Source organism: Diachasma alloeum, unplaced genomic scaffold (assembly GCF_001412515.2).
Source record: "Diachasma alloeum isolate Michigan unplaced genomic scaffold, Dall2.0 Dall_scaffold_00284, whole genome shotgun sequence".
Lineage (NCBI taxonomy): Eukaryota > Metazoa > Arthropoda > Insecta > Hymenoptera > Braconidae > Diachasma > Diachasma alloeum.
Window position 1 is genome coordinate 1,133,056 of NW_021680423.1, and position 25,010 is coordinate 1,158,065.

At 36.4% G+C, this 25,010-nt stretch overlaps 1 protein-coding gene across 8 annotated transcripts in view; it reads right to left on the reverse strand.

The window, feature by feature from the left end:
• LOC107038477 (microtubule-associated protein futsch) overlaps positions 1-23,433 on the reverse strand; it is a 115,631-nt gene extending 92,198 nt beyond the window's left edge. For 7 of the 8 annotated variants that reach the window (XM_015257579.1, XM_015257578.1, XM_015257577.1 and 4 more), the window contains exons 1-2: positions 23,266-23,433; positions 21,795-22,236 (exon numbers count right to left, since the gene is read on the reverse strand). In XM_015257579.1, coding sequence (XP_015113065.1) covers positions 21,795-21,947 — 153 coding nt within the window. In that variant the 5' untranslated portion in view covers positions 21,948-22,236; positions 23,266-23,433. Of the gene's footprint in view, positions 1-21,794; positions 22,237-22,468; positions 22,522-23,265 lie in introns of those variants that run through there. The other variant, XM_015257575.1, reaches the window with a different exon arrangement.
• Positions 23,434-25,010: the final 1,577 nt, after the last annotated feature.

Genomic DNA, 25,010 nt, shown 5'->3' on the forward strand with positions numbered 1-25,010 from the left:
ACATTCGTACGAAAATCCTTTATAGACCTAATGATGAAATCTACCATTCCACTTTTGATTTTTGTGGTCAGTAAAATTCAGTAGCGAAGTGGTAAACCGGTTTAAGTCAACTTATCTCCTAGTTGAGTTTTTGAGGAATATTTCTGAATCTAAGGGAGATAGCGAAATTCTCGTAATGACATTTGTTGTAGCTCTCAATCGGGTCTACAAAAAAAGTTATAACAAAAATTTTGCCATCTCCCTTAGATTCCGAGATATTTATTGAAAACTGGTCAATAGTCAAAATTGACTTATACCATTTTACCACTTCGCTACTGAATTAAGGGTATTACTGCAGGATACCAAAAATGCAAAGAAAATATTGAAAACAAATTAGGTTTGAATTGTTAAATTCGTTTATGAAATAATCCGATAACAATTTTTGGAATTTAGCATGAGCTTTCGAGAAAAAACGCGCGTTTTACACCAAAATGCAAAAAAAAATTACAGTTCTATGAACAGTTATCTTTTAATCTTATATGAAAATTTTTTAAATTTAAAATTATAGTGTGAAATTTTTCAAATTGATTAATTAAAAATTGTAATTAACAAATTCAGATTTTTGTCATATTCAAAAATTTTAGTTAACATTAGTAAACAGAAACTCGAGATATTATACAATTTGCATTTTTAATTATGTCCATATCAAATGAACGGTTAATGTAATTTCACCAGCTTCTGTTCTTGTTGGTCTCAGTAGCAATATCATCAACGTCGTTGTTTCGCGTGTTGGGTCAAGTGCAATATGTTGATGAAAAAAGGAAGAGAGAGCAAGAGAGTGCGTACGCCTCCATTCATTGAATCGAGTACGATTCAATAAACAGTACCATATTAGAGGGGAGTTAAAAGGGATGCTGTCGAGACACGTAGGAACAAATTATCATTACACGCGTTAGAGACTAAACATTTTATGTCACTAGGCCCGATAGACCGTGATCTAACCGAACGAACCGATTTTATTTCACGTAAAAGAGTTTACATGACATAGAATTTTTTATAGTTTTATCTGGCGAATGAAACTGTAATTCTCACCTTTGGTTCGGATTATAAATTAACATTCATTAGAGAATACATTTTTTTGCCCCTAGTCCATACGAAATACCCACCTCCCGTGGTCACTAAGAGGTCGATGAAATTTTATTATTGGATTTCATGTTTTTGAGAGTAAGGAATCCGAATATTTTGGTTATGTTTTCCTCCAGACGCTCAATAATTTGTTATAAACAAATTAATCCCCATTTTCAGTGAACAAATAATTTTCCGAAACAACCGGGAGAGATACAGAAAAATGTTGCGAATGAAAGTTATCCCTCTTTTTCTTACGAATAAAATGATTTTGGACTCATCGAAATTGGCACAATAGTTCCCGAGATATGAGTTGAAGAGTGAGCGCGGGTGGATATACTGCGATTATAGGATCGCATAGGATCTTATAGATCCTCATAGGATCCACTGTCTTGATCCTAACAGGGAGAAGTTGAATCCAGAATTATTTGGGTTTGATAATGTCGAGGGCATTCTCGTCTGCGTATGGACAACCCGGCAGGCGCAAAGTACGTATGTTCCTCCCGCTTGGCGGGAGAGAAATTTGACTTTGCGCCTACGCCGAGGCGAAAAATACCGTTCCAGCCACGGGAGGTAAAATAAAGGACCCTTACACTCGTGTCCTTGACTCCGGCTCGGGTGGTAATTCCGCACGTGGGTACGACTCCTTTATTTTACTTACCTACGCTAGAAATATACTATTTTCGCTTCGGCGTAGGAGCAAAGTCAGATTTTCCTTCCGCTTTGCGAGAGGAAAATGTGTTCCTTCCGCCCACTGGGGCGAAAAACAACTTTCCACCTTTGGTGTACAATATACTATTGTGGAACTAATTATGAAATCTACTATTTTGCGGTGTGCCAATGTTGAAACAATTGAATTTTCATAGGCTAACGCATAACAGAACTTTAAAATCACAGATATATATTATAGATCATAACCGACTGTAATGGTTAGGTGGGTGAGGTGTTGCTCCGGCAGACATCCAAGCTAAGCAGCGTTGAACTGGGTTAGTACTTGGATGGGTGACCGGTTAGGAACACCTCGCTCGCACAAAAATTGCGGGCGGTAGGTACGGTGTAGCGGCCTAGTGTCTCCATCTTGTCAGTGTGTCTCCATCTTGTCAGATGGATATATTAGGACACTGCACAATCGGCCGGCTGTGCGACTGGGGTTTTACATGGTTTCCCGTGCAGTCCTAGCTCGAATGGGGCACAGCTAAGAGTAAGACGGCCATGATACCGCAGAGAACAATGAGAAGAAAAGAAAGGAGGGGAGGCAGGCTAGAGGAGGGGTTTCAAATCGAGAATTACTTCGATAAAACCAATGAAATAGAAAAAAATTATAAAAAAAAATATTATGGATCATTGTGATACGAATATTTCAATTGAGACGCATTATCGATCAGCATGGCGTAGCTTGCGAAGGTCTACCAGGAACGAGTCTGGTCCAGACTAAACAGATGACGAAGGATGGTTTGAAGCCCCAACGGGGAAGTGGAGGACAGTTCAGTTCGCTCAGAGCATTTGGCGAGAGCACTTACGACATTCTATACAAATTATATCCACTTAATAATTATCACTACATCGTACTTTGTAATGTACTAAATATTCAGTCTACTACAATATTTCAGCGTATTTTTTTACTTCGTAAATCGTCCAATTGTGTTTTTTCAATTATTATTCCATTGTTTGTAGAGACCTTCTACAATTGGAACTGTAAGTCTGTACTCCAATTGTAAAGAAATATTGCTGTTGCTTGCTCTGAATGGATCTATCATTCTAGTACCTAATGCAAACTACGGTAATAAATACATCTTCGTGCGGATTGAATCGACAAATGTATTCAGCGAAATTTGCATATCTACAATCAATGAATTGTTATATCAGCGTGAATTTCGTGGCATTCGCATGTTTTATCTCAATTTTTCTTGGATTTCTTGCTAAAATCAAGACAAACATTATTGGAGAATGAAAACTTAATAAAAAATAGTGCTTTTTTATCAAATGGAAAATTCATTCCGTCATTCGCACATACTGGACAAGCCACAAGCTGACGGCACGACTATTTTTGCTTGATACCGGTTTCGTAACATAAGAGATAAACGTTAGTTATGGCGATACTGAGAGTGGAATCACTGGAATCTACCCGGTGTCGTCTGCCTGCCCCTCTGGGCGGTTCTCAGTAAATGAATACTATCGGTGGGATCTCGAGTAAAGCGACACTGTCTCAGTTACAATACATCCTGATTGTCTGCAATTTCACAAAAAAAGTAGAGTGATATGAGTATGATGACCGGAATTATATTTGATTCTGCATAAATCTGTAAATAGATTTCAGACGTTTGATCTCGAGTAACTCAGTTCAACGTTGACCATGAACCACACCTTTCACTGACCTTCGTCTGTTGGCAATGAATGAGAGACAATGGCGGCAGAATCGGGTGGATAAACACCTTAAGGGAACGTTATGCTGACTCTAGACTTGTTTAAATATTCAAGCCTTTTTTAATTCAGAGGAGAGATGGTCTCGACTGTTGCAAACTTTTAATTTATTTTGAAGAATGTAGAATTGTTTTGAGTAGCTAAATATAGACTTCTGTCTCCATAATATCTTAGTGATCGCAAATATCTTTCAATTTTTTTTTCGTCTGAATGACCCTTGTAATAGTATTTCGATACAAGTGTGACGGGTTTTTCATGAGTGTGAAGTTGGAGACTCGAGGCGAAACTGGGAGCTGTCAATCACATAAGGTTATAAATCCCCGTTGCACATGTGTCGAACTAAATTTTTTGTCATACGCCTGTATGGAAAGTTCGTACTTTACTCCCTGATAAGGGAGAGGAAAGTGAGTACAGTGAAGGCTTTATATAAGATACCTTATGGACAGTCAGAGAGTGGAATTCCGGAAATCCGCATACCCCCATTACACTTGCTTGTAGAGAGGAGAAAAATAGGGATCAGCGGTTTGAAATAAGATACCTCACTCGTTGCGCCCGAATTCTATGGAATATTCATTTTTACTGAATGAATATTGATAACTAATCAATTTATACGAGTTTAATGTTTTGAATGCGTATAGCCCGCATTCCTTCTCCTCTCTAAACATAACCCCGCGTGATAGAACGGCAGTTGATGCTGATGGATTGTTGGGGGACTTAAGAATAATCACTTCTGGACTGCTGAAGTACCAATTATTGAAAGTACGTAAATTAATTGAATTTTAATTAGGCTTTATTCTATTAAGATAATTCTACGTCATCATTTTAATAATTGTAGCGTCGAAGAAAAGAGGTGACCCTTGGGGTCGTTTAACCCTTCTGATTACTTCACTTGACTCTCACGTTTGAACTTTTGACCCTTGAGGTCATTTGACCCTTATGATCACTTCGTTCGTCTCTCCCATTTGACCCTTCACTCCGTTTGATCCTTATAATCACTATTTTCGCGTTGAAAAATGATCGGGGTCATAGGTATCTTATGAGAAGTCCACGGAACTAAATATTCGGGAGGTGATAACAGTGCCAGGAGTGGGGGAGGCCTCGAGCGCTCGAAGCTCGAGGTATCTCATAGAGACGGATCTTATATGAAGTCTCGACTATTGGGAACTATGAGTGGGGCGAGGTCAATGCCTTGACCGCCTTGTGGCCGAAATTCGAACTAGCGCGAGCAGGCGACCGTCAGTACGTTTATGTAATCTCCCTTCCAAAGAATTGGATTAAATCACCTAGAATAATTAGAAATTATAAGGTTTTCATTGAGATTTCACGGATCGCTTCATCATGCAAGTGTCCATGCAAGAATTGTGTTTTTTCGCTAAGGCTCAGCCTAGCAGTAGGAATTTTATTGAAGGTGAAAAATTACTAGAAGCAGGGCATGTAATTCAATGTGGACAAACTTCTAATGACAACACGTCTACAAATATTCATGAAGTGCTTGCTTTCTGTCTACAAACATCCAATTTAAAAGGTAATCCTCATGAAATCAGTGGGAAAATTGATGGAAATGGTAGAGTGATTGAAATGACGTGTACTTGCAAGGCTGGACTCAGTGGAAGACGTAAACACGCAGTTGCAGTGTTGCTCTACTGCAACAGGTGATTATTGTTGATATTAATTTACTACTTGCGAAAAAACATTATGGTGAGATGAAAGATGGATGTTAAAGTTTTGATTTGTTTTTCAGAAACAATCTTGAAGAACTGAGAATAATAAGTTGTACTGATAAAAAATGTATTTGGAATGCTCCTCGGAAATTATCATTAGAAAATTATTCATTTTCATTTCATTTATTTCTGGAATTTAATGCATGGTATTATTGATGCAGAGGAGTTCCTGCTACAAAATCAATATAATAAAAGAAATAATAAGGTAAAACATGATTACGAAGCATCTCCAAAAATTTTTCTTTCTCATTATTACTGATTTGAGCCAAATTAGAAACAGAAGTACTATTCATTAATGATGAGTATTAATTGTTGAGGAAGTCCAAGGCACTTAGCAAATATATCCAAATGAAAATATGAATATAAAAGAACTTGACGAACTAGACCTTAAAATCGCAGTCCTAGAAACCCTACTCAATCGTTGATTTCAGATGCACGCAACTGCATGCATTTTTGCATCAGACAAAATAGAAAATTATGATGCAGAGCCTTTGATGAAACACGAATGTTTCACATTGAAAAAGAACAAGTTTTTGGGAGATAATCACAATCAGAACAGCCTCAAAATGATGGATATGAGAGAAAATGAACTGTCTCCGGAAAATGAGCAGCGTTTGAGAGAAATTATTATATCAAATCTTCCAAGTTCAGCGTTGGCGCAGCATATGTAATTCGACATTTTTATTCTTTAATAATTTAATTAATTTCCTGGAATTCTGACTTTTATGTTTTTATAAAGAGAAATCTTCAATTTGACAAAACTCTTGTTTTTTTATAGGAAATTGGAAGAATCTCACTGTTGGATTACGATAAGCTGAACCATTGCAGCCACGCACACTGCAAAATTCTCTATTTTTTGTTACTCTGATGTTGAACTCCATTTTTTTTAATCGGAAAACAGTATTCTCTCTTCTTTCAGAATGACTATGGAACTGTGTTGACATGTATAAACAATATAAATTACAAGAAATTCAATGAAAACCGGCAAGAAACAACTCTTTTGTATACATGAACCCATTCAATGGCTCCAAGTCGCCTGTTCGCACTAGTACGCATTACAGTCGGTAGAGCGCGCCATTCAATGCTAAAGTTCGCAATACTTCCTAGGGTGGAAAGTATTCATTATCCTCCTCCTCATTACAAAGCAAAATACAAAGTGATGAAATACAACTCTACACTGATAGAATGGATTAGTTATTGCTAACGAGTGGATTTTGGTTAGAGGTTAGGGTCTATTCGGTCTCACCAAATGTTCATTCATTAATAGTTAACGAATGTATATTTGAGAAGCCTCGTTTGACTTGACTTTCGCCATTCAAGTGAACCATTCGTTAATAGTTAACGAATCTCGTTTGGAATAAATGAATCATTCTATTAGTGTAATGTCCGCAAATTTCCACCAAAACAATTCTATATTTTGAACTGTTTCATTAGCAAAATGTTAGGTTTTTGTAATTATTTTTTACAGAGCTAGCATTTTTTTTCGATATATTGAAATAGACATTTTTAATACATATTCATTCTAAACCCAAATTCTTATGTTTATACCACACCCATACCAATTGAGATATATATGAGTGGAAAAAATTTATTTTGAAACCAATATTCAGGGAAAGGTAAAAAATGTTAACGTCGGGGTAATGTTAAATTCCATGGATCATTGAATTCATTTTAAAATACATCCTCATAAAAATTCCATTCGGAGAAAATTGTTAATTTATTAGTAAAAATATATTAACTCTGCTGTAATGAGAACAATTTCCTACTTGTTCAATTCGCTGGGAGCCCAGGTGGTATGGTGGTAGTTAACCATCAGTTCACGCCTGGACCAATCTTGGTTAACCTTTATACCGAACCCCTCCGAAAACCCACGTTTACCGTACCCCGCGGTCTGTCAGACCGCTACTCCGCTTGGATCGAATTTCCCGTTTGTTTGAGCGAATGAATCAATACTTTTTGTAACTGAAAGTTCAAATGACGGTTAAAACGGGAAAGATCAAACAAAAAAAAGATTAAACCATGGAAGAGTCATACGGGGAAGGGTTGAATAGAAGAGGTAAAACGTATGAGTATATTTAATTTCGTTTTTTTTCTTCGCACAGAAATGTTTGTTATGAATATTTTTTCATGTAAATCTCGCCTGTTAATCTGTTAATTATTGCTAATTATTTTTTTGTCCATTCCCTCAGGGCATAAATTAGAAGAAACATTGATGGTTTCATGGATTTATCGGGGCGAAAAAAAAAACAAAAACATTCTGTATAGATTGGAATCGATAAAATAAGAAGCTACTGAAAGTTTGAAATTTTTTTCTTATATTTATCAATAGTTATACACTGTGAAAGTTTTGATAACGGTCCCATAAACCAGGACTTCGATGTAAAGGTTAATCTTGGGCTTGTAACGCTAGCCCAAGCTTGGATACCGAGGTCTCTCCGAACCTAGGTTATTCGAACGAACCTCCTGAACAAATTGGAACTTTACTGAATTTTTCTAGAATCAACAAAACTACGCAATCCATATTTTTCTCTATTTTTGTCAACAATTCTGGCTCAATGGAGAAGCGACCTTGAAACCTCCTACTGGGCCAGCAGTGCTCGCTCAAATTTAACTCCAACCATTCGGAAGCCTTAACCGTAGTCTGGTCACGATACGCGATCCTGCGTCTTGGTTATCCACACGGGGATTCGCAGCAGTGTTATTTACGCTCCAGCGTTGCCGATTTCACTCTACACTGCCCGGGCGCGTTTAGCGAGTTTCGTGCAACGCCGCGGAACGAACAACACGAACCGAACGTGCAACGCCACTCGCTCTACAGTGGTGCCCTATAGGTGGTTTAGCGAGGATTTCCTCACGATTCGACCACTTAAGGGTTAAGGAACTTCCGCAGAAAGTATATGGGAGTAGAAGGAAATGGACTACAGAGCTGAAATTTTGAGAATATATTCTTTGAGTGATTAAAAATGCTGAACCACTGAACCACGTAGATTGTTGAGGAAAAAATATGAAATTTTCAAAATTCACAAAAAAATCATCGACAATGGAATAAAAATCCAAACGCTTCACGAATAAAACCGTGTATATTTCAGTAACATATCCCCACAACGTTATTAGCCGTCACCACAGGAGTTATTTGTAACTATTGAAAATGTATGGCACAGTTCGGGATTTTAGTGAGGTTAGAGAAAACTGATGGCTAAACATGGCAACGTTGAGGAAGGTTAGAGTGCGCGCGGCGGAGGCCATCGTGTGAACTCCGCCAAGGCATATACTATAGCTTCTATAGTACAGTTCAGGATTTTATCGCGACACAAGAATACCAACTGCGTCGAACAAAAATGCGTGGTTGTCACATCTCATGAAAATTTTCATTTGTTAAAAAATTCGGATAAATAATATTTCGGAATAAAAATGATTTTGGAACTGATTAATCGTGAATAATAGGTGTAAGGAAATCCAAACGACAGAATTTCATTTCGTTAATATTTCAGTACGAAATATACTGACCTATTCAGTACTAGGGGGCTCCGCCCCCTGCTCGCTTCGCTCGCTCCCCCCCCACCCCGGGTGTAACCGAGCCGGTGTGACCGTAAGGGTTATCAACTCCATTTCCTGGATTGCCCCCCCCCGCCCGCTTCGCTCCCCCTCCTCGCGGTGTGACCGTACATGTATGACCATGAGGTCTGCATGGTCCAGGGGCTTCGCATTGAGGTTGCATTGAGGTTGCAACCTCAATACAACCTCAATGCAACTTGGATGCAACCTCAATGCGAACTTGATGCAACTACAATGCAACCTTGATGCGGCCTTGATGCGACCTTAAGGAGGCGACTCGAAAATTTTTAAACTTGCTTATTTTTTTATTATATAGAGAGAATATAGAGAGATATTTCATTCAGAATCATTCTCCTTTGGCACGAACTGCACTGATTTGTCTGGAACCTTACCATGGATTGATCGAGTATGCATGCGATGTTCTCCACTCAAGAAATCATTTTTCTCATGTTATGTCGGTTGTTCTCTCAGTGTTGTTCGGTAATTTTTCTTCAACTTTTTTTTCGTGTAAAAATATGTTTTAAAATCAAAAAGCTACATCGGAGCCCGTACGATATTCTGCGAAAGAAGTTCTGATGAAGGATCCCTCATCTACTTCGTATTTCTACATATTTTCGCCAGACTAATTTTGACGGATTTACTCATTTCGTTTTAATTCACTATAGCCATTTCCATCCGCGTGTGAATAAGTAGTTATTAAATAATTATTTCGAATGTTGATTTGACTATTTTGAATCAAGGAAACAACGTGAGTCTGACTTTTTCCCGTTAATAGAGCTCGATCCTTACATAAGTATGTATGTATGTGTGATGTTAAGTGGGACAGTGGCAAGATGGTGGGAATACGGGTCGATATAAACGCGGCAGCGCCTGCCGCAAACTCTCACCTCCAGCTTTTTTCTGCACATTGAAAAGCTTTACTTTGTTACCCCATGCATTACAATGGTGTTTATCCACAAAAGCCACTGCGCCCTTATAGCCCTTATTCCTCACCCCCGTCGATGGAAAATCGTTCCACACAGATGAAATGAATCGTTTCAACACACAAAATGAAATAATAATGGGAATAAAAATAGAAAAAAAAATAGTATCAATTTACTTGGATTATTCGCTTCACTCCTCCGCTGAGTTGACGTTATCAAAGCAAAATATATCCATCCCACTCATATTCGCATGAAAATTGACAGCAGTTTTGACAACGTTAGAACAAGTTTGCCGTAAATTTTAACGGTAACGATCACTGAACATGCGAATGGAGGGAGATGAAAAATTGTTTGACGTTTAAATAGGTCAGGCGACCAATCGTTGGTCGATTTTTGCATTTTCTTCGAGAAACTGTTCACACAAAAACCTCTTTCTTCCTCCATTGAAAATATTTATGTACCAAGATTGAAAAGAATGATTTATCTCATGCTCACCATCAATTTTAGACAGAAGAATTTCAGGCGTCATGGAACACAGCAAGGGGTATATACTTGATTACTGTAGGTTATTCTTAACTCTGATGAGAAGGGAAAAACGTCGAGATGGAAAATCGATTTAGAAAATGATTTGTTTAGGCACTCATAATTGAGAAGGCTCAAACAGATTAAAGAAAGACAATGCATTCTGGAATCTTCATGATGTAAAACACCTTTTGATTATGAACGACTAGCAGGACTAGCATAATGTTTTATTGATGTTGTTATTATTTTTCAGAGGGATAAGAGAAATGAGAATTGATAAATTGAAAAATAAAATTATGCATGCATTCTTTCCTTACATCCACTGCACGGAAAAATATCGAGAGATCACTTCATCTTTCTTTCTTCGCTTAATAATTACCGACTATTGCTGCATACATTTTTTATAAAATTGAATGCGCCCATTTAACTACCTCGTAATAAAACAAGTGGGAAATTGCTGTTGTATTACATGGAGTAAAGTTATTTTTGCTAATAAATTAGCAATATGCTTCCGAATAGTTATTTTGCACATAATTTCCCTCTATCATGTATAATTCATCGTTTATTTAATTTTATTAAATTGAATAAGATTTCTTTTTAACTAATTTTTTCGGATTTTCAAGTTAGTTAAATGCTATCATAATCATCATTCTTATTATCCCTTCCTTCTATACAACCGATTGTCTTTTTTACGGTTGTATCTCTCCCCTCAGCCTTTCGTTAAAATGTTGATAGAAAAATTTTACTTATACATACATGAATCCATTTGAAGCATGGTATTCAAAGATATCCCCAGAATTCTGATTTTCAAAAATATGAAATTTTTATAAATTTTCAAATAAATCAAAATAGCGATTATTGCTATCGCCTTCATCTTCGAACTCGGTCAAAGTACATCCAAACAAAATTTTGAGGTTGCCATTCAATCAATTCAGAACATTTTTTTTAGGTATCGTGGGACAACTGATTTTCGAAACAATTTGAAAATTAAAAAAATTAATCGATAAATTGAATTTTAATTAATGGCGATCGATAGGACTCAACAATACTTACATTTGAAAAAAAAAAGATTCAATTCCACCCATTCATTAGCGAACAATTGAAATAAATTTGGCTACATACGTGCACGCACATGAGAAAATTCCATAGAAAAACTTAGGGAATTCACTAGAAAATGCTATTGGAATTCTCTAGAAATTCTATTGGGATTCTATTAAAATTCTAGAGAATTCTCGTTAAAATTCTATTCATTTTTTGCGCTGATTCTATGAGATATTTTATAGGAAAAAATCAATAGATTTCAATTTTTCTGTATGAATATTCTCTTGGAATTTTTTCTATAAGAATACCTGGGCATGAATTTCCCGAGTTTTTTTCACTCGTCTCCTCTAATGCACAACAAAACAAAATATAGCAGAAAAAAATTAGAAAATCGGTGCCCAATAATTTTAATAGAAAAAAGCTCAAGAGAAAAACTCAAACAGAAAAGTCGAAATCTATTGACTTTTTCCTATAAAATATCTAACAGAATCTGCGCAAAAAACAAATAGAATTTTAACGATAATTCCCTAGAATTTTAATAGAATCCCCATAGAATTCCTAGCGAATTTTAATAGAATTTTCCAGCGAATTCGTTAAGATTTTCTATTAAATTTTTTCATACGTGTACACACGCGTATGGACGACGTCTAAAAATTTCATTTTCATCACGCTGTGCGAAAAAGTAACTTTTCAGGCACGCTTCGCATGCCTAAAACGCCCCTTTTCCACACATTGTGATGAAAAATATTGTTCGATACTCATGGAAAAAGCGTTTTATGGCTCGTGAGATTATTTTACTCGCCATCGGCTCGTGCTAAAAACCTCCCACGAGCGAAAAAACACTTTTCCCATGAGTATTGGAATATACTAGGGGAGGGTGGAGCAAAACGGCCCCCCTTCAATTGTCAATAACTTGTGAATGACGTTGTGAAAATTCCCAGTTTCAACTTCATTTTGAAGATAATTTTTCATTCTTCAAAACGAGCTCTAACTCATCCCAATCGGATTATTGAATCGGAAAATATTGACGATTGAAGGGGGGCCGTTTTGCCCCATCCTCCCCTATTTTAACATTGCTACTACGTCCACCTCGTGCCGAAAAGTGCCTTTTCGTTTACTCGTAAACGAAAATATTGTTCGACACATGTGAGACGGGAATTTTCATGAGTGTGATTGGCAAGCCTTGGCTTCGCCTCCGGCCGCCAACTTCACACTCGTGAAAATTCCGCCTCACCCATATCAAAATATACTACTTTGAACTTTTTTAATCATACTGGGTCGATATAACACCAAAAATACAAAACTTCCATTTGAACGATTACAAAGTCTCCATTCGGAAGCAAAAATGAATAGATTTATAGCTAATTTGACGAGGTATGATTGAAAATACAAAAATAAGATTCAACGACAGGAATGGAATCAAATGATTAGTTATACATTTGACAGCGCGATTGCATTTGTGTGATGACGTTGAGAGATTTGAAAAACCCAGAATTCGAAGAATAAACTTTGTAGGAGCACAAAGAGGAGCATCGATGCTCGTGACAAAAGGCCATTTGGCTGCAGGGCGCCAGCCTGAATAGCCAACACTGAAATCGATATCCACGTCTGTACTTTCTACCAGTTATATGCGCTGACATGGAAAACAATTTCATTAACCATGAAGGAAAAAAATCGTCCTGTTAAAAGGGTCGCCATTAATTTAATCATCCTTTTTACTTTCCCAAAACTATCTATTATCCCTCTTATGTTACGTCATTGAGAAGATTAAAATTCTTCATTATAAACGCAGCAATTTGATGATTCATATAATTAAATTAATTAAAATAAACTCGGAAATGTATATCTTCTGTTCCTTCATTCAGCTAGAAGGGAGAGATTTGAATGAGGCTCGCTCTTAATTGACCCCGATCGATTGGATCAATAGTGAATGCGGAAGACGGATAATTGACGATCTTAATAATATGAGGATGAACTCAGAGGGCAGCTATGTAATAAATTAATCGATGAATGAAGAAAGCCTCTAATGCGCCATTAGTAGATCCCCTGCCAATCAGGATCAATATGAAAATTGGAAATAACTCAGCCCTAATAGAGGATTAATTTCACCTCGCATTTAGAGTAGAAAAGTGGTACAGGAATAGCCATATCCATAAATTATAATTACTGTTAAATAATTAAGTTATCAATTACTGAACATCACTTTTAAATTTTAGTTATTGAAGTAATCATCAATTTAAATCGTTAAATTTTGAATCATTCATTAATCAGTAATTGAGTTAGGAAGATTGACAATTATTTGGATAATCGGAAACCCTTTATAAGAAATTTAGTATTATCTATTTAATAGAAAATTTATAGTTCCATAATTTTAAATATGTAATTCATCATCAACTGAAAATTTAGATTATCAATTATTTTACTATTTTTTAAATTCAATTAGTATATATTTAAACCTTGATCAATGTAAGTTGGAAATCATTTTAATATTGAAAAATCGAAAGATTGATGGCCATCCCTGAAGTGATAGGAATGATCATTCCATTTTTTGTATTGATATTGAAAAAATGAGTTGAACATTGAATGATAATTCGCATTTTGGCTCAATAGAAAGGAGCGAAAATCCGAGTGAATATTGTGTTGAATCTCCATTGAATTGAGTATCCTATTCAAGTTTCATTTCCCTTTGTCAAAGTGCGCGGTTTTTCTGCACCGTTAGCTCGTGATAATTATAAGAAAGGGGTTTTCATTCAGAACAGTTTATTTCTTATTCTGTTTAGTAAGAGAACAGACAGAACTCACACTCAGTGTTTTAAATTGCTTTTTTTCCTTTCAATTTATTTTTTTTTTTCTTGGATTTTCCTGAAAATCTTGAAACCCTTATTTGTGAACGTCGGCATTAAAAGGGCACATTTTGTTGATTCTAGTTTTAAAATTCGAGTTCTCATTCATCATCAGTCATCATTCGTCATCAGTGGTTCGAATCTATCCGACAGAAAGCATGTGACTGTTCCTTTTGCGTTATTAGTCTTTTTATTTTCCTTAATTCTACCAATTCTATCGGTGGTAAGCTTCCGAATGTTCGTACGAGTGATCCGTAGCAATTTCCTATTCCTGTGATAGGCATACGACCACAACCACATTCTAGAGGATGTCTACAGGGAGTTATTTAACCTTTTGATGAAACACAAAAAGTTAAATATCTGTAAAACCGCTCACACATATTATGATTGATCTAGATTGAGCCGTCCAGATGAGTATTTTGAAAGAAAAATCAAATCTGTCGAGTAGTTTGTGAGATATTAGATCAATTATATTTACAGAGAACATTATATATCTCGTCGAAACCGTTTGACCGATTGCGCCCTTAAAAAAACAACCGTCAGTATCATAAGAGCTAGAATTATTCCAAATTTCAACTAGCTATTTCCATTTTTTTTAATTATCCTGCGCACAAAACTTTTTTTGAACAGAAAAAGGGCAATATCTCGAAAACTTTGTATAAACGAGTATATATGTTATGATTAATGTCGATAGAGACCATCGAGTTAAGTATTTCGAAAAAAAATTGAAATCGGTGCAGTATTTCCGGAGATATTGAGGAACAGGTAAATAATGACATTCATCTGGAATTCATGTTTTTTACGGCCTTTTGAGTCCTATTTTTGGGTCTCATTTCGGCACTCTATCCAACCCTATGCATGCGGCTGTGGATTCTACACTGTAGCGCATTGGCACTCCTATAGAACATAGGAGTAGCATGGGAAACCACAGCAAACCCATGCCGGTACAGGCGGTTACTCTATTAGCAACTTCCCGCTCACCGGAGCCTTCCGTTGAAAAATTCGGTTCCATTGGGAATCGAACTCACAACCTTTCACACACTAGACTTGCGTCTAGCCCACACGGTCACTGACGTCGGTTATCTGGAATTCATATACAATGTTTATAATCACAATAGAATTATCTATGAGTTTTCCAAATTTTTTCTCAGATTTCCCTTTCAAGTTATTAGCGATTAAAGTCGCTTCTTATACAGCGGCTCTTGTGGAGATTTTTCTCTTTAGCATGAAACTATATTATCAGCTCAGATGATAACGGGGTTTAATGCTAAACAACAAAATCTCCATAAGAGCCCGTGTGTAAGGAGCGACTTCAATCGTTAATAACTTGAAAAGGAAACCTGAAAAAATTCTAGGAAAATTCATAAATAATTTGATTGTGATTACAGACATTCTATATGCATTCCGGATGAATGTCATTATTTAAATGTTTTGCACGAAATAACTTAAGCTCAATCATAGCCTGCCTTTTTTGAGAATGTAGTTTTTTTGGAATTCACGGTTTGTTACGAAAAACGGTTTTGATTACGGTAATCAATTATTTGAAATAATAATAATTCTTTTCAGTAAAATATAATGATAGTTTTTTGTTTTTTTTTTTCTTTTCTAGCACTCATATGCCAAAGATTGCAAATTTTTATCGATGCATTTCACCGTATTCATGTCTCATTTTCTAAAGATAAATTATCGAAAACCGAAATTGTCACATACATACGTAGAGACATATTGTAAAAAACATTATTTCTTTACGTTTCATAATTAGAATATGTAAAAACTTGATAAATCCGAAGCGTCCATGCGGACGCAAAAAATATGATTAATTTCAATTTTGAACATGCATTTAAAATTTCATGAGCAATATCCCCTTAGGCTAATTTTAAAGTAACAACGATGACAATTAGTATAATTAGCAGTGAAATATTGGACAATTTATTCAACAGTGGAGAATAATTGCAATTCCGATGAGTCCCCTTAATTGCCCTTTTTCTATTGTTCGCAGAAGTGTAACGATAATTACTGAGTGAAAAAAATTCTTGAATGCGTGCACATTTTCCATATCCTCCAAAGATCAAAGCCACTGTAAACATGACAATACTGGAGGGTCGTTAACCTCCCTCTGCCCCTTTCGCATTAATGGTGATTTAAATCTTTGTTCGATTTCACGGGTTTTTGACATTCTCACATCAAAGATGCTTTACCCTAAGTTTATTTTTTTTTTCGTTCAAGATAATGACAAGTCTGGACGATTAAGTGCAAGCGGTCTGGGGTCAATGAACCTTTTCATGCGTATGAGTGAGGCAGGGGGTGTCGCCGTCCCCACTTCTTTATTTTCTAGCTTTCCCAGTGGGGATTGCCATTGAAATTTTGCACCTAGAAAAAGAAGCTCTCGAAAGATTGAGAGCGTTGACCTTACCTCAGTAGAATCTTGGGGGAGGTCTTGAGAAATGTCAGATGCATCTTAATCGATGTTCTTCATTGAGGAAGATTATTTTTGTAAAAAAACTGCGCCAAGAAAAAGTTTTGTTTGGTTCTTACTGGAAAGTAGAAATTTTTGAAAAATACAAAGGAATGAAAAAGAAAGCCAAGTCAGCAATGTCGAATAAACGAAAATAATGCACAATCAGATTTCTATAAGAGAAATAGTTTCAAATCGAATGAGGATTTTAAAAAAATTCTTGATGAAATAAAAAATTAGTAGAAGGAGGACCAACGTCCTTGGCGCGGATCAGAAGATGGAGAATTAAATTGATACTAGACAATGAGTTGAAAAACTCCGCGCCAAGAACGTTGGTCCTCCTTCTACTAATTTTTTATTTCATCAAGAATTTTTTTAAAATCCTCATTCGATTTGAAACTATTTCTCTTATAGAAATCTGATTGTGCATTATTTTCGTTTATTCGACATTGCTGACTTGGCTTTCTTTTTCATTCCTTTGTATTTTTCAAAAATTTCTACTTTCCAGTAAGAACCAAACAAAACTTTTTCTTGGCGCAGTTTTTTTACAAAAACATGTGTTTTTGTTTTTTTAGGGAGATTTCATTATTTTTTTCAAAATAAACAAGGAATCGTTTTTATATCCTGTAAATTTTTTCATTTTCAATTCAATTCGGCTCATTTATTTTTCACACGATAAATCATCTTTCCAATTAACAATCGAAGTAAAACAAATAGTTCTATTCCACAGTCGTTATTTGCACCGACTTTTAATTATTTATTCAAGATTTTCCGACTGAATTTGCTTCTTCGAGAATTCATTTGTGCACGAAACTCGAATGAAAAATATCTGTGGAATTCATCATTCGTGCATCATATTCAATTTGTAAATTCCCGGGCTTCCCTCCTTGGTGCGTGTGGTTGTATTGCACTGCTACCAACTCCGTAACAAAAAAATGACAGGAGTTGATGAGAAATGCGAGAATGTGCATATGAACCCGTTGCTATGCGCGTATTTTTTAAAATATTGCTTCGAACAAAAAAATAGTTACATCAATGAGAAGCTTGTGGCCAATTTATATAATGTAACTAAGAGTATTTTTCATGTAACTCTTCACGTTTGTATTTTATTTAATGGATATGATTCGGAGGTAGTGGAGGGGGTAGTTGCTTCGTGTATAGATACACGGCAGCGATCGGCCTGATGTTTTGTACAATCGGAGTCAAAACTTTTCTTAGCCGATACGCTGCCGCGTATCTCGATGTGGACGAGATAAAGAATAATGCTGGGGTGTGTGCGAGCCCAAGCGGAATAATGAATTCATCGAATCGACAAAAATGTTGAATGCGGAAGTTAAAGATGCAAAAGCAATAAAAACGGGGGGAGCGGAAGAGAATTGATGCATTTTTATTTCCGAATGGAAGCAATGTAATCGTTCAAGTTTAAGTTTCGGATTTTTTGTGTTATATCGACCCATTATGGTCCAAAAAGTCCGAAAATTCCATTTGTAGACCGTGTCCGTACGTATGTGTGTGGTAAAGTTTTACTTTAATTGTTCGCTAACGAATGCATGGAATTGAATCTTTTTTTTCTTCAAATGTAGGTATTGTTGAGCCCTATCGATCGCCATTAGTGAAAATTTAATTCATCGATTAGTTTTTTTAAATTTTTTTTCGAAAATCGGTTGCCCCACGATAACTAAAAAGTAAATGTACTTAATTAATTGAATGATGGTTAAAAAAAATTGTTTGAATGTCCCTTTCACCGAGTTCGAAGATGAAGGCGATAGCAATAATCGTTAGTTTGATTTATTCGAAAATTTTCAAAAATTTCCTATTTCTTGAAAATCAGAATTCCAGGGATATCTTTGAATATCACGCTGCAAATGAATTCAATCATAGCTTAAAATGTTTGTTTCACTGCCATCAAGTCGAAGTTAACATATGATTACTATATTTTAATTAACCAATTACTAAATTGGTTAAATTGTTTTTTATGATGATTCTTGAAAATTTTGAATTTTTCATGAATTTCCCTGACACTGAGATTTCTAACGGTTTCTTCAAATGTGATGTGTCAAATTTATTGAAGTATGTGTAAATGAAATTTTTCTATTACCATTTTTAAAAAAGACAATCGGTTGTATAGAAGAAAAGAGATAAGCATAATGATGTTGATAACATTCAAATAAATTTGAAATCTCATAAAATTAGGTAAATGAAAATCTTATTCAGTTTAATAAAATGAAATAAACAATGAATTATACATGATAGAAGGAAATGATGTGCGAAATAACCGTTCGGAAGCATTTTACGAATTTATTACCAAAAATAACTATACTATATACAATACAAGAGCAATTTCTCACTTGTTTTTTGATCTTGAAAACGTTCGTATGATCTTGATGTTCATGAAATGATCGAGTTAAAATTTTAAGCTGTGCGTTTCATACTTGACAACTGAAAATAATTAACAAGCGAAGAAATCATTAATCGGCTAATTGAATGATGAGATCCCAGTGAATATTAAATCTTTCAATTGTTAAATTGAGGAAAAATGGGGAAAAATCATTGAGGGAATTTTTCAACTATGGAAAAGCTTTCCCGACACTAAAGATTCTCTATTTGAGTCAATTCGTCTTACATTTCAAATTGAATATTAATGCGAATTGAGAATAGCACCGCAAATTCACAACAAAAGGAAATAAGAATGTGAATAGAGCCGAGTCAGATAAAGGCCCAGTCTCAGATGGCCAATTGCCAAACAGATAAAGAATGTTCCATTGTCAGACATGAGCACTCAAGTGATTAGGATAACAACCATAGTTGAGATTCGATCTGTCAGACGAAATAAAAAATCAACGGGAATCATCTCAAAGAAACTAACAAAAGAGAGCAGAGTAAATGGAGAAAATGGGGTTCTGAAGAGATGGGATTGAAGTTGACTTGGCATCGAGGTAGGGAAAAAACCGCTTGATCTATTACGGTCTCGGACCTAGGCCAACGGCCAATAGTTGACCGATACTCTCCTCACTCTTTTCCCATTACATCCTACAATGTATTCCGTGTGAAACCAAAACTCAGCGGGAGCGCTCACCTCTGATATTGATCAACACCAACACATTCCACTGAGGAACTCGAAAAACCACTCAACCCAACATATTACATGTCGAGTCGGTAATCGTGGAATTATCCATTAATGAATAATTTCATGAAAATTCTTTTGATATCAGAAAAGGTTTTGGCATTTTTTTCTCCAACCCATCGTTTTCTCGAGATGAACGCAGCCACTATCTAACGGGAGCAAGATTGAAGGAAATCATCAGCGTACCTCCTGCGTGGATAGGAAAATTTCCTACAAACAAGATGGGGACGACGAGCAGAACTTTTACAAAATTTTCTATTAAAAAATGGGAATATCTCGAAAACTCAAGTTTGCCATTAAAAAACTGGAATATCTCGGAAACTTTGTATCAGCGGGTACATATGTTTATATTAATTTAGATAGAAATCACCGAACCGAACCGAATATTTTGAAAAAAAGTGAAATCGTTTGCGAAGTTTTAAAGATATTACGTATAAAAGATTTTCATCAACAAGCAGGGGACAGTGAGCATGTCACTGAGTGATGTCATTTTTTTGACTATCAATATATTGATGGCTGATAACTGATGTTATCATGGGATGAAGAATCTGTCCAAATTTCAAATTGATATCTCGATTTTTGCACACGCTAGAGTAATTGCCAAGTTTTTTTTTAGACAAAACGGAAAAATGGGAATATCTCGTAAACTTTGTACGGACAAGTGTATATTTTTTGGTTGATTAAGATAGAAGGCGAAACGAATATTTTGAAAGCAAAAAAATCTAAATCGATCGTCTAGTTTTGAAGATATTTGCGGAAAACGATTTAAAAACGCATCGCTTTTTCTTAAAAACTATTGAATCGATCGAGCCAAAACTTTGTACAAAGTTAATCTTCATTAAGACCTATTATCTGACGAAATTTCAGATTTTTTGAAACTACTTTAGCCACTTAATTACTCAATATTATTTTCACATTATTTTTACACTTCAGACCATTCTATATAATTTCCAATTAAAATCAGAGATTGTCAAAATTGGACGATTGCAATGCTCCCATTCGGAAGCAAAAAAAGTCTCTCGATATTGTCTTCTAACATCACTTATCTTCGACATGAACTCATAATCAGGGTTACCAGATTTTGGCTATTTATAGCCAAAACCTGTACAATTTTAAATGGAGTGACGTCACGATCAGGTAACACTGCTCATAATCAACGAAAATTAATTAAGTCAAATCTATTGTATCATTCCGCCATTCATTTACGTACGGATGTCCTTTTCATCAGTTTCAAACCGCAATCTGATGATGTCAACTCCATACACCCACCCAAGCACAACACACAGCATTCGCTACATTCACAATGTTCTCGATAATCCTTATTACAATTTGTAAATGCCGTTAAAAAAATCAACATCGCAGGCAATTTTTCACCATTAGAGCTATGGGAAACCCTCGATTTTCAGCATGTGCCGACCACTCACGTTCTAATGCGTAATTCTTGTTTTAAACAATAAAATATGATCACTGAACGTCAAGTAAACAATTTTCAATTAATTTTAGGGATCGGAATCATTTACTATTAATAATTAAATTGTTCAAATCGCCCTAGCACCCAAACTATGAAGAATAGACGAAAATGTTCAAATCATCAATCATTTAGAATTTAATAAGGAATAGTTTTTGTCTATTTTCAATTTTATGTATCTCTTGTAGATTCCGAGATATGAGCATTAAACTAGTTACGTGACCCGACATAGTGCTCTCTGCTTGCGAGGCGCGATGGAGAAGCGCTGTATTGAGTCACACAACTCTTTCCTTGCTTATATCTCGAAATCTAAGAAAGATATGGGAAATTGACAAAACTCAAAAATTATTCCTTATCCGAAGATTTTCGTACGGCTTTCATAGTTTGGGCGCTAGGGCGATTTGAACAATTGAATTGTTGTTAATAAATAGTTGCAATACCTAAAATTAATTGGAAATTGTTAACTTGACGTTCCGTGATCATATTTCATTGTTAAAAAAAGCATTACGCATTAGAAAGCGAGTGATCGGTCGGTCAATTTGGAAGCGCTTTTTTCGGGGTGTTCTGCAGCTTTACATCAGTGGTCAATGAATTATTACTCGAAAAATCCAACTCACCTGTTTGCCGGGTCTTGGTAATGTTTCCATATTGGTTCCGGCAACAACGGGTGCTTTTTCCGGTGCGCCGTTCTGTTGTCCAACCTTATCGGTGGCGCTAACATCGGTACCCTCGCCTCCACTACTCCCCTTACCGTCCTCAACCCCCGTCATCCTTGCGACCTTATTTTTTCCCACCCCCCTGGGAACACGTCACCGATCCCTCTGTCCCCCCCAGCCCGAGAAATTCTCTTCACTCCCTTTTTTTTCTTTATTTCCAACCCTCTTTTTCCACAACCCCTATGACTCTCCCTTTGCTCGCTCCTTCTTGTTTTAATTCCCACACACTTGACAATCCCACCCCAAAAGTCACTTATTTTATTTTATACTTCTCCAGTGCCGTTTCACCCACCACTTCATCCAATTCTCTCCATTTACTTCGTTGCCCTTCTCTGGATATTCCCTGGGGAGAAAAAGATAAATCTAGAATCGTAAATGGCCTCATTCCAACGAAAATCCTTCGGAGATTATGAGACCTTGTAGTTACGTTTATGGGATTATTCGTTATTTCATCATGATGAAAATAAACCAATAAAAAGGTGTCTAAATCTTTTCAAACAGTGGGAGACTAGATTTATCGGTGTTAAGGGGAAAACGGATATCCACAGGACAGATGCACCGAAATGCGCGCATACATTCAACTCCTCTTTACGATCCGCCATCCAATCATAAGATATTTCACTACTCCCAACAAAAGTCGATCACGGAATCGCCCCCCCCCCCGCCCTGGCTCATCTCACCCCAACACGTTCTACATGCATCTCACGTTTCCGATCGGAATATCCGAGGTATAGTAATAGGACGTGTAAAGCCCGAAATAAATTCACACACTGGTTTCATATGAAAAAGCGAACCGCGCCCGACTCGTAATCTGTTATTATTACTTACAATACACGGATGGTGGATTGAATTGAAACAATAGCTGAGATTAATGAGACAATTCTTCCAGTCGTGACGAATACAATTGTAGAATTGGTCGTTTGTTTCGAAATAATTAAAAGTAGCAGTGGAAGCGAGAGAAAACAGTCGAACCGGAATACCGGATCGAAGACAACAATCGCGCACCTCCGGATCGATTTTGGAGTCATTCTCCATAACCCCCCATTTACCTGTCCCATTCACCCGTTTGCCATGCATAAAATCGCCGAAATTGCGTTGAAAAAAAAAACTGCAGGATTGAATAGACCGAATGAACCGAATCATACATTATTTGTAACACCGCTTAGTTCATATAACGCTCCGTGAAACGAAGAGCCATGAAAACCCGGGTAATTCCGTTGTAGTAATAAAAAGGATGGAACAAACGGTTTAGCGCAAACATTTAACTTTCTCCACCTTTCGAAGATTCACATTTTTCTGGTTAATTTGCATCCACGATTCAGTCAATTTAATTAATGAATGAAATGGTTATTAACACTGAACATAAACTCACTCGCTGTCAAATGACAAATGTTTTTAGTAACATTTCACTCATTCCCGACTGCTTATCATTGCTTTACTCATTCTAATAATATTTCATTCGTTTTTAATTTAATCCCTTTGCAATAGCTCGATACGTCTTTTTCGTCGATTGTCAACGAGTGACTGCCCTCCCAGAGTCTTTTTCACCGCTATACGTTGCGCTGTAGTGTGCGCGGTCTGCCGCGCTGAGTTTGGTGAGCTGGGGAGAATGAAACAGATGGCGCTATGATGTTCGATTCCCGGATCTTGTTACTGTGAGTGCTGTGAGTACTGTGGGTGGGAGAGAGAGAAGAGCACGGACGTATAATGAGCAGGGCGGAGATGGCAGAGGACTGGAAGCAAGGTTTGTCTTTGTTTTTTGGGGGAGAGGAAGGAAGAGGGCACGATGCAGCGGCGAAGTTTCATTTTTGGGTTTATGACGTTGTAGGCGATGGTTAGAGGTTTCATAGAAAGGAAACTCCAACGGTGTAATGAAGAATGTTGAGCTGGTCGGAACGAGAAAAATTCGATGGCAGTGCTTGGTATTTCTTGAAGTAATAATGTATTTTTTACTAGTCAATTTTCCGTCAATTGACGGTCGGGAAATTGTCAACTTTCAGTTATTTATGTGCGAAAAAAATCTGTGGGTGGCTGTATCTTTGATACAGCTGTAATTTTACGTGGGTAGGCCCTATGGTCTTCCGTTTCCTTATTCACTGAACATTGTTTTTCGGTATATTACCGACCAGCGATAAGGATCCTTCACAATTGTAATTTATTTCTAAAAAAATTGGAGATTTTTCTCGAATTTTATTAAAAAAAATCCATAATTTTTATAAAAAATTTAGAATTTTCTAGAAAATTCGAATTAATTCTACATAAATAGTTAGTCCAATGGAATCAGTGAAAACTACTTTTCCGTACTGACCTTCACTTTTCCTCGTCCGGGGATTGGTATTGGCCCTGCCCCAAACTCGTAAAAGTGAAAATCACTACGGAAAAATATCGTTCATGAGTGATCTGCATTAATTTCATTTCCATTAAAATTTCCGAATTTCTATAAGTAATGACACTTTTTTGTAATTCTCTGATTAAAAAAATCTAAAACGTCAAATATCTATCCTGTCCCCAGCAGAAATGATTCGCCGAAATAATATAGAATCTCGTTTTTCGACCAATCACAGTTTTGGATTGTGAATACTGGGCTGAGATTGGTTGTGAAATAATAGATCTCATCCTCCTAAAGAAATTTCCAAAATCTTTCCCCCAGAAGCTACTATTATATTAATATTATTCTCTAGCCACTAAAGCAACTCTAACTATCCCAGGTTAATTAATTATATATATATACAACCGTTCTTATTTTACGGCGGTTTTAGCAATTTCGTGGGTAATGAGAAGTCGTTGGAGGGGGGTTTCCGGGTAGCTTTAAGCCAATCGCATTGAGCGACCAGATTGCGAACTGGACTTCCCCGATGTTCGTCGCACCATTCTAGCGTCAGACGCCGCAGCAGTTACATCTCGACTCCGAGCTAAGGAACACTAAATTTTCCAAAAAAGAATCAAATCATCTGCGATCAAAATGGATACATTTCAGTAAGTTTGGTTCATTACGATAATTAAAGCGCAGGTATCCATAATAATTCCAGTCAGTATTCGAAGGGTGCCACAGGGGTCTGGTTTGGGATAAATCATCCTTTGTAAGTATCAGTGAATAAACTCAACCAATAGAACAAT